Below are 19672 nucleotides of genomic sequence, written 5' to 3' on the forward strand. Positions count from 1 at the left end.
TGTATTTATTTCCACTTGTTTGTGATAGTGTTATTTTAAACATTCAACCAATCTCTCCCCTCCGTCAAAAACAGTAGACTGGATAAATCAGCTATAAATACTAAATCATGCTTTGGGGAGTGTGAGGGGCAATTAGAAGTGTGAGACATTGGTCCCTCAGTATTAACTAGAGTTTATTGCTAGTTTGAGCTGCTCAGTGTTTTTCTTTCTTTCAATAGAATAGTCACATACTACAACAGGAACTTGGGGGAAAAAAGAAAACAAAATGTAGGACACACTTACCCACTCTTTAGCAAACTTTCAGATGATTGGGGACAGAAATAAAGAGGAAGGTGCAGAAGACAGGAAAAAGAACATATGAAGGTAAACCATAAATAAAAACAAAATCTTCAAAAAATGGGACCTTCTAAATGAGGGCCATGAAAAAGCAGCAGCATGCACAGAAACAATAAGCAACAGGAAATGAAATTATGGAGAGAATCCCTTTTCACTGAAATACCTGAAACTTCTAGTTGTTGGAATCACACATAAATTCAAAACGGGGTTTGAAAAGTGATTGTAGCACAGAACGGAACACATACACAGAACATTTTTAGTGAGACAGAGAAATATCATTGTTGTTGCAATTGAAAAAAGGAAGAATATATGTACAGTTTAGTGGCATGGCAGCTGTTTTCTGCATTTTTGCAACTGACAGGGAGGCTTGTTAGACTCTCCAGGATGGCTACAAGGCAGTTGAACCTTCCTGCCCACTGAGTAAAGAGGTTGCTGTCACTTGGGAAATGGCAATGCTCCATCAATTAACCACAACAGGATTCACTTTTTGACCACTGTTCTAGCTAACATTTGTAGTCATTATTTTACAATAGCCACCATTATATAAAGTAATAATCTTATAGCACCTTTGCTTATGTTTTCCTTTATTTAATAGCATTTATTTAGTTAGGAACCCATTCCCAGATTTGAAAAGTCAAGAAAAGCATCTGGGATGTGACTGAGTGGAAAGCAAAGCTTCAGCTTAAAGTAGGAGGTAAATTCTTCTTACACAGACTGCACTTTCAGGCCCAAAGTCAGTTGGTAGTCTCAGCAAAAATAGAATAATTTTATCAGAGGAACTTGGTAAATCAGTAGTTATGAAAGTTCTGTTAATTCAATGTGTCTACTCCAACTGAGACAAAGAGATGGAATTAGGGTTTGTTGGGAAATAACTGTGTGTGTTTGTGTGTGTAAGGGGAAATTTGACAGAGGTAAATATCTATTACACTGACTCTACACATACAACAGAATCAGGTGGCAGAATCCCAAGATAGCAGAAAGGTCTATACCATTTCAGGCTGTATTCAAAGCATAGCCCTGTTAGTTGGAAAAATCAGTATGCAAAGGGATCATGTAACATTTTTGAGACTAACTGAGAGAAACAAGTTAGTAGCATGAGCTTTTGTAGACCTGATCCTATTCCCTAAGATGTATGTTTGGAGTGTCTCTGGACTGACTGCTCATGTCTTTGAAAGCTCATGCTACCAACTTTCTTTCTTTCAGTTAGTCTCAAAGGTGCTACAAGATCCCTTTGCACACTTCGGGCTGTATTTAATATGTGATTTTCGAATGCATCATATGCTTAAAAATATCATCAGTACTTTGAGAAAGAGTGGGCTAAATTAGAACCTTTTGGAAGCAGCTGGAATTCTGTGATAGAGCACATGCTTCGCAGGCAGAAGGCAGCAGGTTCAATGACTAGCATTTCTAGTTAGAAAAGAATCAGGAAGAAGGTGATATGAAAGATCTTTTTTTCTGGGCAGCTAATCCCAGTCTAATCTAGACTGATAAATATTTTGATTGATTTAAGGCAGCTCCTTGTATTATGCTTTTTCATCACCTACTGCTAATAAACCAACAAAAGGGAGCAGATTTTTTCACATACAATAATAGTGGTTCTGAATCTCTGGCCTTTCACATATTTTGGATTTCCACTCCCAGGAATCATGGCCATTGACTGTACTGGCCATGGCTTCTGTGAGTTGAAGTCAAAAACATCTAAAAGACCAAAGATGGTAAACCTCTGACCTATAGTATAAAGATGCAGAGTTCATTCTACCACCCTAGGACTCCACCATCTCCACATTCTGCTATGTATGTACATTCAGATTAATTCTCAAAGTGAGTTTGGTATTCTTCATATGTATATGTGTGTCTGCACAGATGTATATGCAGGGCTTGGAAGGAACACATCAGCATTTGTATGTCAGTGTACTGTTGTGTTTGCTTGCACTGGCCATAGCAAAGAAGAAGAGGACAAGATAGTGTGCTTGTAAATTTCAGCAAGGGGGTGGTGTGGGAGACACATGAAATCCCAGCAAGAGATGCTAAAAGCAGCAGCTTTATGTTTGTTCCTGTCTCCCCTTCTCATTTAACCCTCAAGATGTTCTCCACCAACCCTTTCAAGATATCCACTATTAACTCACACAGCACAGGGCTGAGCGATCTGTGTTTGCACCAGAGACTAGGGATCTGGGGAAATGGCAATGCAAATAATTGAGATAAGGAAGCAGAAGCCAGTGGTGATCTCCCCATCTGCTGTTGTGGGGCACCCTCTTCCCCAAATTACAATGATTTGTGGAGGGACTGAGTGCCTCCCTTGCTTACTCCTCCCCACCTGCTTAAGATCTTATTTCACGTGCAGGACCCTCCCTTTCTCCAGCAGCCACAGCCACTTTTGCAGATATTTACTCTGGATGGTGGAATGCAGGCAGTACTGTGGAGGAATAGCATGCTATATCACGATGAATGTGCTGAACAGGACAGCTTCCTGGATGTCCAAAGCAATGGATATGTCCTGGAGGATGTAACCCTTCAACATACATAGACATGCTACCCAGTAAGCACAGGGCAAGCAAGCCTGGCAAATGGACACCATGCACACCAATGGAAACTATGTTCGTTGGACCTCATTTCAAAAAGCACAAAAAGGCAATTTTTATTTCGTGCACAATGCTGTCTATGCTCAAACCTGGCACACTCTGGCTCTGATGCAGGGGTGGAAATGGGATTCTTACAAGCATGTTAGGCCAAGCAGATGGACACGAAAGAGAGTGAATGTGCAAGCTGGATGTGTCCTGGAGTTCATCTGTGCTTTTGAAAATGCAGCCCATGAGAAGTGGTGGCAATGCATGGAATTTAAAATAAAATATTCTCTTGACTGATTTGTTCCCCACCCCACCCTTCCCCATGGCACATAAGTCCAAAAGACATGCTTAATTTGCCATATTATCATATTGCTTTAATTATGGTCTTTTTTTTGGAGGTGAAAGAAGGTGAAATCTCTCTTGCTGGTGTTGGTTTTCATTAGATAAATTATGAGATTTAACTGAAAGGATGGCTAGGTGTGTGCAAAATAATACAGTGTGAAATGTATTGATAAATATCTCTTCAGTTAAAATCGTGTTTACAACGCAAATAAGAACAGCAGCAGCAGCAGCACTAGAATGCAGCCAGGAAGATTGCAGGCTTGCCGTCTGATCCTCAAACCTCTTCACCATGGCAAGCTCTATTGACACAAACAAAGCTTGTGCTGGTGGAACTGCTGGGAGGAGTGCATCTTTAAAGGCAGAAAGGGCCCCTTGCCTATAAAGAGCACTTATTGTGGCTGCTGATTAAAGAGGCACTCCTAATTTTCCCCAAACCATTTCCCACCTTTTGGGACTAATTAGTTCAGATTTGCTGAAGCAAAGTCCTTACCCCAGATTTACCTATTCTTTTGTCAATCAGATTTAGTGGGCCAATGAGTAAGACCTCCCTCTCCCACATAGTTCTTTATACTGAGTTGTATAAAAATATGCAGAGAAGTAAATTTTAATAGGTTAAATGCATGAGCAGACTATGGAGTTATACCACACTTATCGTGCCACTATATACCAGTGTGTGGTGATTCTGTCTTGAGAGACAAGGGAGTATATTGCACAGGCTCCTGGAACAGGCCTGTTGTGTTACAAAAGGCGGCATGATGGGAACGGAAGGCAGCATAGAACGCATCTTACCGCACATGAGAACGCTGGTGGCGGCATTCTCATTGCATTCTGGATGCATCCCAGAGGGGGCTATTTTCAGGAATGCTTCTAAACCATTCCTGAAAATCACGTCCGGAACATGATGGAAACTTCCATTCCAGGGCCTGTGCGATAAACTCTAAGGTCTAAATGGGAGCTCTGATTGCATCCACACAAATGTGAATGGAATTCTCCAGCATGATCCAGTGTCCTGCTTTATCACGTGGAGAGTTCTGCTTACAAATACAAGTAAAACTGAAGTAACTATGAGTAGAACCTCTTTCCAGGCCTTGTCACTCATCACAACAAAGTCTCTACCCAAGGATGTAGGACCAAGAATACAGGGGTCAAAAGAAATGTGCATAGTCTGTCCATGCTGTACTCATGCATTTGACCTGAACAGGGCTTTTAAGACAATCTTATGGGGTTTTTTTTTGTAATAGAACTGTTTTATTAGGCCATTCTTTTTCTATTGGCAATAGCAAAGTAAGACATCTTGGTCTCCCTCTAATTATTTAATTCTGGATGATGTGGGTTGATGCATGGTGTGGATGCCATGTGAAAAACTGGTTTCTGACAGACATTGAAATGTCTGGACACCTAGTAGGTGCCTTTTAGGGTCCCATTGCCCAGACATTCTGTAGCCCTTTTTAATGTACCTTAAGGCAAATCCCTGCTTGCAGCCAATAGCATTTTCTGGTTTGTTTGCCATTAGTAAAAGCTGCCATTTGATTTAGCATGACAAGAATTAGTCTTCCCTATGTGGGCTGAATGGGCAGTTTGTTTTGGTTCTTTTGTATAATTAATGTACCAACTGTCCAGTTTGTATGCATAGGAGGCAGATTCAACCAAAACAGAACGTTTTGTTAAGGGCAAAAGTTCACCAGCTATTAAGCTTTCTTTCATTGTATATGACAAGTTATTCTTATTGTCACAGAGGGTTTTGGGTGATAATTCAGAATAGAAAAGATAGAAAAGCCACAGTAAACTTGCTTACTCCAAGTCAGGGCCAAGCCAGATATGATGTTTACATGACTTGCACTTGTATGGTTGTTTTGTGTTTCCTAAATAACATCTGGAGAGCAATCTAGATCAGGAAGGGACATATATAGTAATTAAATCCCACTTCCCCCATTATAGTCTTGGTTGGATTCCCTCCAACAGCTACTAAATAGGACTATTTAGTAAACTGAAAAAATAAACAAAAAATAAAAATAAATGCAAGGGTCATTCATGTGCTTAAAAAGATATCTAGTTTGACCCTCAGACTAATTATCTATCCAGCTCTATTCAATTTATTATGACTGGAGGAAGGCCCAGGATCTTAAGCAATGGTCTTTTCCGCAAGCAGCTAATACTCCAATATGTTTAACTGGAGACAACAGAGTCTGAATCTGGGATCTTCTGTATGTAAAGCATGTGCCCCACCACTTGAGCTAATGGTAGATAACCTTACTCCTTGACAGAGAGTCTTGTAAATCCATTTAGAACACGGTCTGATATCAGCATATGTTTTCTAGCATGCTGTAATCCAGCAGCAGGGAACTATGTACATGTTTATCTTCATGGAAACAAGACCATTTTAGATAAAGATTTTCCAGGAAAACTATGAAGCAAGCAGTTCAGAACTTTAGAGAGTTTTGGGACATGGGCTGCTGTATGCCAGTGCATCTTCCACTAGGGGTGCATCTGCTCTGTAAAAATAATGCAGTTTGACATCACTGTAGCTCCATCCTGTGGCACCCTGGGATTTGTGGCTTTAAAAGGTCTTTAACTTCTCTGCCAAAGAATTCTGGTATCTCACAAAACTATAAATTCCAGGATTCTGTAGGATGGAGCAGTGTAAGTGATGTCAAACTACAGTATTTCTACAGTGCAGATGCACCCTCAGTTCAGCCTGCACATGACAGTATCCAAACTGGAAGCAGCATGAGATGGGAAACTGTCAGTTTTGGAAGCCATAGAACATGGAGCCCATGGGAGTATATTATCCAGCAGGAAGGGTTTGGTGGCATTCATGAACATCCAGAATTTTGTTTTACTCTAGTTGCTCTTTTCACCCAAGGATTTTCTATTTTGAGTTACCTCCTTACCTATATCCTCACTTATCAGTACTTTTTCCACTCATATTCCCATTTTTATCAGTGTAATTGGTAACAATTAAATTGCCTAGGGTTTAGCATAGATTTAGTATTCCACTCATAAGGAACCACTGATGTTGACAAACACTGACCGAGAAAACTTCACTACATCAAGGCAGATGTTTGTGTTGTCCAGACTGGTTTGCAGGAGTTGGTTACTAAGTCAGCCAAACTATAGAGAAGCTTTATTGTTAGATGGAGTAAAGTCCAACTTTATAAAGTAAATTCCACCTGACATGGATGCCTATGTGGGAGGTGTATTTCACCATAAAGCTGCTAACAGATTGTGTGTTTGCTGTATTTCTGTTAGTGACCATCTGACCTTGGAGAAGAAATAAAAGCATACCAGACCAACCAAGAAATGCTTGAGATATATATTTATGCCTCTCTTTACATTAAAAATTTAAAGGAAAAATATTGAAGGTGGTAAATAATATCTGCCAAATGTCTGAACAGCTGCCTCTGACTATAAGGATCACATACGAAGAATATGGGTGTATGTGTTCAGCAAAATGTTCTTCCTAAAATTTATCAAATTATTCTATATAAAACCCATCCAAACGTACTGGAGGAATAATGCCCAAATTTGTAGGTGCAAACAGGAGTCTATAGTGAGAATTTACAAAGGCCTTCCCCCCATAGGAATGAATATTGGATACTATGAGGAAATCGTGTTCATGCTCATTTCTTTCTGGCACAAAGTTGTTTCTGAGCTTGTTGTTGTTGGAGGGAAGGGTTCTAGTTGCTGATCAGTTAAAAGCTTTTTGGTCCATCTGCTGGTTCTGTTCCTTGCAACGGAGTAGGAACTGTTGTAGACTCAATACTCATGTACATGGGCATATTTATTTGTTTGTTTGTTTATTTATTTATTTTGTATGCCACCTTTCTCCCAGAAGGGACCCAATAGCCATGTTAGTCTGGAATATCAGTATGCAAAGGGATCTTGTTAGTTTCAAAGGTGCTAAAAGATTCCTTTACATGCTCTTGGAATAATTCTCATGGTGAACAGTGAGGTTCTTATCAAGCATGTAGGACCTGGAGAGAAGAAATGGGAACAGTAAATACACTGAGGAATTCCACTCAAAAGGAGAAGGAAACTGCTTTGCCCAACAGGACTGCTGTAGTTTTAAGAATGCTGACTAAGAGCTCAGATGGCCTGGGAAATGTCACAGCCTTCTAGGGAATGTGACCAGCATGAGGTAGAAATGCAACAATTATGAATAATGTGGACACTTTGGAACTAGGTTGGGTTGGCCATAGGGAAAGGGGCATGATGTTTGGAGTCAGACACACTCCCCACATAATTTGAGAAAGGAGATGGATTGAAGGAGAATGTAGTGTAATTGGCATGAACATCCCTTGAGATACTACAATCCTTATTAGGCTGTCACTTTACAAATTAGCAGTTGTTCATCTTCAAGAGGAAAAGGACAAAGACAAACAGAGACAAGGTGTCATGAACAACTAGAATGAGGTAGGAATTAATTTAAATTAATAAAAGAGAAAACAAAAGAGATGCAAAAGAGGAGGGATGTATGAAATGCTGCAGCCCTAAATAGCAACATATGCACTGATAATCCCCATCCAATTTGTCTGTTAGTTCACCTATTTATTTAAAACATCATATCAGCCAAACTGCTAATTCACACAATTACTATGCGATCTTTGTACTACCATGTCAAAACCTTTTCAAGGAGGAACACTTAAATTGCTCAAGGTATATTAAGGCTGATTCTTTGTGCAACTGATTGCTGCTTGTTAACTATCATGATGGGTCATGGATTTGCAGGAATAATGTGAGTGAAGAATCAAGGAAAATGGGAACTGGGCAGGAGCAATTGGGGCTGGCAAATGCCTTCTGTCTATGTTACACCTGATGTGAAATGAAACTGATACAATTGACAAATGGCAAGCTAAAAACCTATAGAATCATTTCCCCCAACACATGTATGGTTAGTTAAACTTACGTCTAGCTAAGGGGTGTGACTAAGGTCCAGAATTTATTACAATTAATAATGTTAATTATTACTAAATTTTATTATGAAAGGTGCTGATGGCTTAAGCTGGATATGACCAGGATATATTATTTGGGGTTAAGCCCAAAATGGCTATTTCCTAACTGAAAGGCTGTGCAGACTGGCCCTAAGGGGCAGCCTGCAGTCACCTCCAGCTGCGCTGGATTGGGGCCACGGCAACTGCACATTGTGGCCCCAATCTGGCTTTTCCAGGGTGCAAAAAGGAGCCACAAAAAGCGACTCCTTTTTGCACCCTGAAAAGGATGCAGTAGTCATGGCTTTTAGGTGCTCCTTTGTCACTGTGTCCTGCATCAGAGCAGCGCCATGGGGGTCAGAGTTGGGGCATGTGTCATATGGACGCCATACCTCAACTCCGTCCCCAGGCTGGCCTTAATGGCTGGTCTGCACAGCCCCTGAGTTACCAGAAATGGGTCACCTCATGATAGAAAATGTCAGAAATAACATGTCAGGTGAAAATGGGTAACCAACCATATTCCATTTCTGCTTGAGTTCTGCTTCTGTTTATCAGGCTGAACAACTTAGTGCTAAGGGAAGCACTAAGGGGGGAAAAACACTACGGAAAATCTTCCCAAGTTGTCCTGATGTAAAAGCAAATCCTGTGCTTATAAATATTAAGGCTAATTTCAGCTCCAGTGTAATTGGAGGTCATTTATGTACATGCATTGAAGTTGGCAGGGAAATATTTAGTGTTCACAACAATAAAGTTGCATCTTGGGATAAATATAAAATAGAGAAGGCTAAAAGAACAAGTGATATATCAAACAAACATAAAAGCGAAAAAGTTCTTTCTCCCTTCTAATCAGTGGGTTCTGGATAAGACGTTTTTAAAAAGTACCTGAATAAGGTAAATATTTTAACAGAACTAAAACTCATAACCCATATGAAATAGATTCTGAATATGAGAAATTATATTACTATGTACTACTGCGAAGGAGTCCTATATCTGGACTGGTCCTAAACTGTGATGAAAATGTTGACTATTATTTTAAGCCTTCAGACTAAAAATGGATTATGATGATGTATGTTATCTAGCTCAATTTAGCATGTCTTTCTACTTCACAATATCACATACAAGAATTTTCAAGTTGCAACAATGTTTTGAGAGGAAAATAAATTAGACCAGCAGATGATGAGACTGGACCATTCTGAATCATTGAGTCATTAAGAACCTGGATGGAGCAAAAACATAAAACTTGAAGAAGTCAAATCAGGTGGGATTTTATGTCATTAATCAATAGCCTGAAAAATTTAATTTGCGCTACTTCCTTTACTGAAGTTTTTTATTACTCAAGAGCTTTCCTTCACCTAATGGTGAAAACAACAACTCTTTTGCAGGATTATTGTTCCATTAAAACATAGAGACTTCAGGTAAACATAAATATGGTTACAAGGTGGAGTTAATGACTCAATATAAAACACTTTCAAGTATAAATAGGCTTTAGAGGTACTTTATGTATATCACAGTCCATATCAATAGTCAGTTTTAAGTGACTGGGTTTCTGAGTGTCCATATTCATTATGGAGATTTGTTTGACGGAGTGACCCTGCATTTTCATCTGCATAGTCTATATATGAAAGACTAAATCCACAACTGTTAGAATGTTTCTCAACTCAACAGTATATGAGATCCAGATTTACCCCCCCCTTATATATCTGTCTATATACAGCGTGCCCGCGCCATACGTGGACGCGCCATACGCGGCCTTGAGCATACGCGTTCAAGCCGCGGGGTGTGCGCGGGGCGGCGCGTCCCATTCAATTGAATGGGCGCGCGCGCCCCTTGCGCCCCGTGCATGCCCGTGCCGCTGCGCCGCCGCACACGAGCCCCATTGTTTCCAATGGGGCTCGAGCATAGGCGGAATTTGCCTTATGCAGAGGGATCCGGAACGGATTCCCCGCGTAAGGCGAAGACGGACTGTATATGTATATAGATATACATTTTTTAAAAAAAAGTGTGTAAGTTTTACCTCTTGGCCCATTTCCATACTGCAAAGTTTTGTCGACTGAGCTTTGGCATCAACCATAACATTAAACATGGTGCATATTGATTGAGGGACTCTGAAATCTGTTGACCGGCTTGTTTTTTGCAGCTTTGCTTCAAATGCAATCCTGGTTCTGTTAAATAGGATAAAATAAAGAAAATTTCTGTTGAGTTGAAAGTAGGGATGGATATTTTGTTTGATTTAAAATTCACAACCACAGTACTATTTTCCACATTGTCAGGTCTTGTGCAAAAAAACCAAACCAAAACAATAACAACAACAACAAAAATTCAGCTTGCACATTTACACATTTGCAATGTTTAAATGACAAGAAATAAGATGTACACACACTATTGTGCACACTTTAAAATGGGAATGATTACAATGCACATAATTAGAAAAATGCACAGAAATATAAAAAATTGCACATATCAGGAAAATTGTACAAATAAATGCAAAAATTAGGAAAACACATAAACAAAATTACACAAATTTCAGAGCAGAAATTGAACACAAAAGCCAAAATTCTACCAGCAATACATTCCAGCATTATGCCTGCATATGTTCCTTTATGGTGATTGTGCAAGGAGGTTTCCCATACCTCCTCTGTGCTACCCATAGTGATTTAGTGGCCACCCACTAAATGCCTATGGGTGTGTGCCAACAGCTGTAAAGTAGGTTGTGTATATATGTAGAGTGGGAAGGATCTTGGCTAAAGTGTTGTAATGCAGTACAATTATAAGTGCAATTTGGAATGAAATTGAAATTGGGAGATTTTTCACATCCCTAGTTTGAAGATAACAGCATTTAACAATTCTGGTGACCAATGAAATAATCTGATAATGTAAGTGCCATAATGCAAAAATGAGTGGTCTGAATATATTGACAGGATATGGCAGCAAACTTTCAAGCTGCATAGCAGCTCAAACCCAGCAATAGTTGCTCCAAACAAAGGGTCACCTAAACCCCATTTATCTTGCTTTGGGGTAAGCATGCCAGTTTGTATATAAACAAAACTGGACGGGATGGCCCTTATGGTCTCTCCCAACTATATGATTCTGTGAAAACAAATAAACTTTCTGTCTTTCTCCCTCTCTTGCAATATAGTATGAAAATAGCTTTTAAAGTTCATTGTACTTCTCAGATTATTACATTCCTATGCTACATTAAAGAATAGGAATTTGAGGTAAGTACCTTCACATACCAACATGTGTGATGATATTATGAAGGCAAGTGATAAAAAGGCAAACTTATAATATAGCTGGTACAACTAATTTAAAGGTGACACAAAGTAGGGTCCAAGTAGATCAATCACTGAATTACAGAAAACTGTATAGATGCTCATTACTAAGCATAGATTATACAAACCTGTTAACTACTTGGCTCCAAAGTAGTACTGAATTAGCACATTTTATTTTTCCCCCCACAGTGTGACTTGTTTGCCTATCCTCGTCTCAACTGTCACACAAGCTACTATAAGCTGCTTCTTTGCCAAATAAATACATAACACCTCTTCAGGTTTCATTGCAAAACAGGTAGTTAAAATGAGTGCATAATCTTCCTGTAAAACCTGTAAGTTCCAGCAGCTCTAATGAGGCTTTTTCCATTAAAATTTGATTTCTGCTGTAGACATGATGAAGACACAATGGAAGACACATGCTTGCTGATGAAAACAGGAGCCCCAATATCTATTTCACCCTTTCCCTTATGGTGAATTTTCTAAGCCTTCCCTGCAATATGACACAATTAATCAAACAGAATGCAGGGTTGGTAAAGATAAAATGAAGGCACATCATTCAGTCAGCTACACAGGGGCAGGAGAGAGAAAGAAATATATTTTTTCAGTAGCCCCATTTTTCTTCTATTAAGTGTCCTCCTGCCCTGAAAGGCAGATATTGCCTGAGTTGTGATTCTGGATAAGTTTTTTTTTTTTTTTAAAGAAGCCTCTTCTGTCCATACTTACTGATCTTCTCATTATAGTTCTCTTCCTAAAATTCCAGGAACCTCAATAACCACCACCACCACCACCACCACCACCACCACCACCACAGCAATGAATTTGAAGCTTACTAATTCTAGACTCTATGAGAGAGGAAACGCTTTTCAAGCATAACCTTCTTAAAGAGGAAGAAAAACATTGCTTTGTTGTTTGAACTGTGTGGTGTTTTCTGATTCCAATACAAGTATAAAAATTATCTCTATGTCCAAACAAGTGTTTGTGTGTAAAGAATTGAGTATGTTCCACACAAAAGCCCAGAGCCAGACATGACATAGTAGGTCATGGCTCATGAAGGGATTCAGCACCTCTCTCTCTGGCTGAGCACCTATGAGAAATGTTGGCTGCATCTACATTGCAGAATTAATGCAGTTTGATATCTATGCTATGGGATTCTTGGATTTGTAGTTTTGTGAGATATTTAGCCTTCTTTGTCAGAGAGCTTTGTTGACACGACAAACTACAAATCCCAGTATTCCATGGCAGTTAAAGCTGTGTCAAGCTACATTAATTCTGCAGTGTGACAACAGCAGCTATTTTTTAATTTATTGGTTGTGTAACAGTTTAACTGTCAGTTGACAATTGGTATTAGGAAGGCAGTTTGTCTGAGTGAAAGGGTGTGGCAGATTTAGGGTTAAGGGTCAGTAAGTTTAGGAATAAATGTGTGGTGTTTCAGGGTCCCAGCTAGAGACGAGTGTGAGAGTGTGTCTGAGAGTGTGTCTGAGAGTGTGTGAGTGGTATTTTAAATGTAATAAATATTGAATCTGCTATTTTATATTTAACTTCTGTATATAGAATCGTAGAGCTGAAAGAGATCCCAAGGGCCATCAAGTCCACACCCCTGCCATGCAGGAAGAGACCATCAAAGCACTCCTGACAGATGGCCATCTAGCCTCTGTTTAAAGATCTCCAAAGAAGGAGATTCCACCACTCTCCAATGGAGTTTGTTCCACTGTCAAACACCTCTTACAGTCAGAAAGTTCTTCCTAATGTTTCAGTGGAATCTCTTTTCCTGTAGCTTGAATCCATCATTCCATGTCCTAGTTTCTGGTGCAACAGAAAACATGCTTGCTCCATTCTCAGTATGACATCCCTTTAATTAAACTTCTCTTCTCTAGGCTAAATACACCCAACTCTCCAAGTGTCTTATCATAAGGCATGGTTTCCAGACCTTTCACTATTTTGGTCATTCTCCTCTGGGCATGCTCCAGCTTCTCAACATTCTTGAATTGCGGTGCCCAGAACTGGACAGTGTTATTCCATGTGAGGCCTGACCAAAGCAGAATAGAGTGGCACTGTTACTTTCTTCGATCTAGACACTATACACCTATTGATGCAGCCTCGAATTGCTCTGGCTTTTTTAGCTGCTGCATAACAATGCTGACTACTATTCAGCCTGTGGTCCAGTAAGACTCCTAGATCCTTTTCGCATGGACTGTTATCAAGCCAGATGTATTTGTGCATTTCATTTTTACCACCCAAGTGTAGTATCCTACATTTTTCCCTACTGAAATTCATTTTGTTATTTTTGGCCCAGCTTTCTAATCTATTAAAGTCATTTTGAATTTTGATCCTGTCCTCTGGAATGTTAGCTATTCCCCCTAATTTGATGTCATCTGCAAACCTGACTGAAGAAGACCATTGCATGGGGCAAGCAAAACAAAATTCATTAATTTTAGTTATAAAGAACCCTTTTTATTTACATGTTTGCACTTACCTCTTTACACAAGATTCAATCATATCACTAGCCATAAGTTTCAGGCGCTGTTCTAAATGTTTTGCAAATTCTTCTTCAGGCCAGTGTAGATCCCTGATGAAGGTCTGTAAGGCATCTAGTTTCCAGAACAGATCTTCTGATGTTCCCGATCCATTGCTGCCGGGATGACATGAAAAACAACACCAAGAGAGATTACATACTGCTCTTGGGCTCTGGAAACCTGATGTGGAGATTGCTCTTGCACATACAATGGGGGCATAACAGTGATTGGAGACACAGAACAAAGCCATGGAGAATCTCCAGCATCAGGGTTTAAGGATTTATAGCATAATTTTTTTCTAGTCTACCTAGCTGTCTCAAGTCTTTCCAGGTCAGACATGGAAGACAAGTAAAATAAGAAGATACGGACATTTGTCTGGAAACAGTGCATATGGCAACAACAAAATCAGCCCCTTTCAATAACTACACTAGCTTGTGTAGTTATTGAACTTGAGGCTCTATAAGGTGCAGGGAATTCTCTTGTTGGTAATAACCACAGTACTCACATGTATGTGGTTATTTTTTTTTAGGTTTCATGCATTTTATTTTCCCAAAATATGAGATTTGTTCTTTTCCCTCTATTCCCTACCTCCCCATCAGAAGGGGTTCAAAGGAAAAAAAACAAGGAACGTGCTAACAAGTGGTGAGCGAGGACACTTTTTTTGAATAGCTGGAAAATAGAGTAAGGGTGATGAATTATTCACAATGAGACGATCTTTTACATATCTCAGAAAGGTTTTTTTTTCATCATTGACCACTCTATCTAATTTCAGGTTCAGATTGCTGGGGAGGGATGGTGGAGGAGACAGATGGACCAATATATCTGACTAGCATTCTCTTAAAGATTTTTCTTTTTGCCAAGTCTTTTTTGTAGATCAGATTTCTTTCAAAAATGCAGATTTTCTTACCCAGATCTTCCATAAAGATGGGGATATCCTGCTTTGGTTATGATTAGACTTCTGTTCAGCTACAATCATGTCTAATGCCTTTATATGCTCAATAAAATGCAAGCTTTGGATTGTACTTTACTCTGAGAAATTTATGCATCTATTTATTATCCCTTTTCTCTTTATTTCTCTTATTTTTAACATAATGAGTGTGAACAAGAAAACTTCAAGAGGTTTATTCCACTCCTCGCGTACCACTAATGCTAACACAGTGATTTTTTATTTACACACCATGCATTACGAGTTCATGCTGATATCGTCTATAGAAACGGGTAGAAGGGTGTTTCTATTGTGACAGATGCCAGCTGCATTGAGTTAATGCTACAGAAGGGGAGATATTGCTAAATGCACACATGGCTACCGCAGGGTGAAAACCATACTCCCAACATGCCAAGAGGGGGTCCTTTGAATCCTGTTCTAATAAAAGCAATTATTCAAAGAATGCATCAACTTAGTTGTAGGAGATAAGATGTATCCATGTAATGATGTGAAAACACTGAAACAGGTCCTAAAGGGGCAGGAGGGAGCTGAGGGAGCAGATCAATGAAAAGATAGAGAATCAGGCACTTCCTTGAATGAATGATTAACCAAAGAGGTAGCATGCATTACATCAGTGGCATAACTGGCTCAGCACCAGTTCATTTTCCTCTGATTTAAACCTACACTGGAAATGGTTACCTTTTCTTTTAAAAACCAAACCACACACCCCAGTTTAACTTGTTTTTGGGGAAAATATATATATTTTGCTTTAAGCAATTAAATGCCCAGCAATGCAAAAACAGCTATTTATTATTACACCATGATGACACCCATCTGTTTACATAATTTTAGGGGGGGGGGGGAAATCTCTGGCCTGTTTTGCATTTCCCATTTCAAGAACTCACTGTTTTGTATTTTATAATAAGTGGAGAACAATATACATACAGACATTTGTTTTCAAGCTGACGAGTTTAGTAGCTCACCCAGCAGCAACATCTTAATCTTTTTCATCATGTCATGTATAGAAGGCATTTCATGTTCATATTTTATTATTTTTTTTAAAAGGTTTTAAGATGACTGCTCCTTTACAGTGACTTGGGCTGCAATCCTAAATGCATCTGCTCATGGGTATATGCTGTTCCTGTCATCCAGTGAGACTTAGTCATGAGTAAACATGCTTAGGATTGACGCCTTGATTCTTATCTTTTCAAAAACAAAACAAAACAAAACAATATCACAGAGCATGCACAGAGAATTTTTTTCCTGTTACTATTTACATATACTGCCTACTCTAGTCTAACCTTTAATAAGTCAGCTTAGCATGAATATGAGTTGTATTTAATTTTTTTTAGTATTTTCAAACATAAATAAACACAAAATTCTCATGTAACAGCATTCCATTGTACTCCCCCCCCCCCAAGAAACAGTCTTTGGATGTAAATTTAAGTACAAATTCCTGATTTCAAATGATTGTTCAAAAACTAAAGGGTTTAGTCAGGTAATTTTTAGATTTCAGATCTCTAGTCTTGTTCATAAATGACATGCCTACAGTTTTAATTAGAATTAATTACAAATTAGATGTCACATTGGAGAACCAGGATCCAGTTTAAAGTCTCACTCTAAAGCCACTATATACTTTCAGGGGAAACTTAAGGTGTCCTGAAGATCTTTTATAGTGCAGAAAGTGTCTTTGTTGTTTGAGGGGCAAATTTTAGTGAGAAAATGATATGCAGGAAAGGTTTAATGTGGTCCCACAGCAATCTGGCTCTCCAGCTGTTCTTAGTATTATCATGTCATCATCATTTTCTTTTGAGGGGAGATTTTTCTAAGAGATTTTTTGGATACTCTATCAACATGTATGCACAAAGAGGACACCTTTAAATATTTGAAATGTGACAAGAAGAAGCTCATGTGCCTACATGAGTGGATAAGCTCCACCTGTTCCACAGCACTGAAGCTATGCTATGGGACGGAGGAAAGTAGTTATCTCTTCTTTACAATGAAACTTTGTACAGATTAACTAAATGATGCTTCCCGTTAAGTGTAGCCACACTGCAGAATTAAAGCAATTTGACACCATTCTAACTGCCAGGAATCTATCCTGTGGGGATTTGTAGTTTGGTGAGGAACCAGAACTCTCTGACCGACCAGGCTGAATCCCTCACCATACCAAAAACCATGGTCTTGACTTCAGTGGCTTCAGAGGGTGGTATTACCAGGCTCAAAAAAAAATAAAAATCATGTACTTTATAATCTCCAGATACAGTGGAAGAGAACACCAAAGTGGCAGGCAAAAAATGACATGGTAACAGGACTGGGGAAAACATGAGCATAAAAAACTATTTTCAAATCCAGTCAATTTAAAAGTAGCCAAAAATTTGCTGCAATCTCTTCTGTTTTGCAGAGGGGGCTCCTTTGTCACAGTCTTGGAAACATTTGCCTTTCTAATGTTCAGCTACACAGACAGAAAAATTCTTCCCGTAAGGTTATTTGCAGACATTAGTGAAGGCATCGGCTTGTCAAGGGTCTGAAGCAGGCAGCCTGGAAGGAGTGGCCTCTGCCCCCAATAGTGCTGGGACCATGGGCCACTGCTGCAGTCCTAGGATGTTATCAGACAAGGGAAATTGGAAGTATAATCCAATGGCAATCCGAATGCAATCATGGGGTTTAACGTTATTGCATGATAGACTACCACACGCAATTTCGGGCAATAGGAAGTCAGTCCGAACACAATCATGGGGTTTCACGTTATTGCGTGAGAGGTGATCATACGCAATTTCGGGTAATGGCAAGCTATTTTCGGGCAATGGGAAGTCAGTTCAAATGCAATTCACATTCAAATAGATTAGCTGAACTAGTGAATTCACGTGAATGTGTTCTGGCCCCACTTTCTTTTCATTCGAAATTAAGAGAAATTCCTCCCGTGTGATAAATTCCCTAAACAGGCTGCTGGCAGGAGTGAATTAAATTCACTCCTTTTTGGGCTGGCTTTTCCTGGCTGGGAACACCACACTCTGAAAGCAGCTGGAAACTGCCTTATTTGGCCCGTGCATTTTGGGCCTTCGTCACTGATTACAATGCTGTTGCTGATTTTTCTTTTCCTTCATGTAATGTGATTACAGGATTGTTGTCCTAGGCTTCAGTCACATATAATTATTTTGTTGTACATTGTTTGCCTTCAAGCATTTCCTGGCTTATGGCAACTCTTAGACAAGCCTATATTGGGCAAGAATTATTCAGGAACTTTGACATTGCTTTCTTCTAGGGCTGAAAGAGTAGGATTTATCCATGATCACCTGCTGGATTTCTAGGTATCTGAACCCTGGTTTCTCAGAGTCCTAGTCCAACATCCAAACTACTGCAACACCATGGCTTTCCCCAAGATAAAGCAGCTGAGGGTAAACTCAGCTTGGAAACATAATCTTTCCCAATTACAACTCCAAATATTTTTGCAATCTAAAAAAGTAACTTCTCCATGCTTTTATACTTTTTCTAGATGAATCATGCCAAATAACATTATTGTTGTTTTTATTGTTTTTATTATTATTATTCAATCATGGATGAAAGCAGGAACTAAGAAAATAAAATATATTGGTTCTTTGATCCGATCCAAGTCATGACAAACTTTATTTCGGTACAAGATGATTTTTTTTAAAAAATGCAAAACCCCATGACACTAACACTTATGGTTCAGATTCATGGCCACATACAGCAACAGTATTTTTTGTGCTGGACAATTTTATCAGCAGAAATGTTGATTTAAGTGTCAAATAAGTGGGAAAATATGCCTTTGATATACATACTGATGTTAAATTATAATGAACTGTATGCCAGATTTAGTTGGCTTTTTTATTGCTATGCATCAATCTTAGTTTTTCTTTTGATATGACTATATAGCTAAACATGAAAGAGAGAAATAAACAATCCATATCCATGCCAAGATTACTTTTGATTTAAATGAGATCTATTGAACTGAATACACACTCAGCATCATATATAGCAGCCATCCATGACGGTGCAGAAAAGGCAGGCATTTGGGGGATGCCTAGCGGGATGTTAACTGGTAGATTTGGAACTTTAGGGAGATTCACATTTGGTAGATTCACATTGGGCAGATTACTTGTTAAACTCCTGTGGAAGAAACAGACAGAAAGAAAAAAATACCATCACGGTGACAATGCAGATGCAGCAGAAGCACGGTGGCACTCATAAACAAATCTGCAAAGTTCACAGCAAGACAACAAGAAAAAGACCCAAACCAAAAACATTTTAGAGAGAAGCATGAGTATGGAAAGCATAAAAGTGGGATTTGGGATTTCCTCCACCTCAGCAGTCTGCAATAAAAACAACAACAACAACAGGTTGCTTAAACGAAAAGAGAGCAAGGACAGAAATGAAAGAAGAAACATTTACAAAGTAGCAAATTAAAACATCAATAATACAGAAAGACATAACGTACATCTTTTGAGAACTTTTCAAAGCACAGAAACTAGCTTCTAATTTTTTGATGGGACACATTCAGATGTTCAAAGTTATTAACAATGAAGACTGGAAGGACAGAACGATAATGACTACACTCACAATGCTATCCAGTGGTATACTTAGAAGAAAATCCAATTAAATTTAACAGGAATTACTTCCAGATAAATGTGGATAGGATTTTAGCCTAAAAAGCCTAGCTTAAATATTAAAAAGTGTGTGTGTGCATGCACATATGTACTTTAAAAGATGGTTTTACTAACTTGCAAACAAATATTTTCCTTTGGACTTGAGTAAAATCATTCCATTTTAA

At 39.0% G+C, this 19672-nt stretch overlaps 1 protein-coding gene across 21 annotated transcripts in view; it reads right to left on the reverse strand.

Annotated features, from left to right (window-relative positions):
• Positions 1-19672, reverse strand: part of CADPS (calcium dependent secretion activator) — a 452259-nt gene that overhangs the window by 71844 nt on the left and 360743 nt on the right. For 10 of the 21 annotated variants that reach the window (XM_089518891.1, XM_089518875.1, XM_089518861.1 and 7 more), the window contains 4 exons: positions 18865-19011; positions 13916-14071; positions 10188-10335; positions 283-297 (listed from right to left, as the gene is read on the reverse strand). In XM_089518891.1, the coding sequence (XP_089375017.1) occupies positions 283-297; positions 10188-10335; positions 13916-14071; positions 18865-19011 (466 nt within the window). The remainder of the gene's footprint in view (positions 1-282; positions 298-10187; positions 10336-13915; positions 14072-18864; positions 19012-19672) is intronic. The other 11 variants (XM_089518937.1, XM_089518922.1, XM_089518915.1 and 8 more) reach the window with 3 other exon arrangements.

Source organism: Sceloporus occidentalis, unplaced genomic scaffold (assembly GCF_023333645.1).
Source record: "Sceloporus occidentalis isolate IW3139 unplaced genomic scaffold, rSceOcc1.0.p SCAF_1, whole genome shotgun sequence".
Lineage (NCBI taxonomy): Eukaryota > Metazoa > Chordata > Lepidosauria > Squamata > Phrynosomatidae > Sceloporus > Sceloporus occidentalis.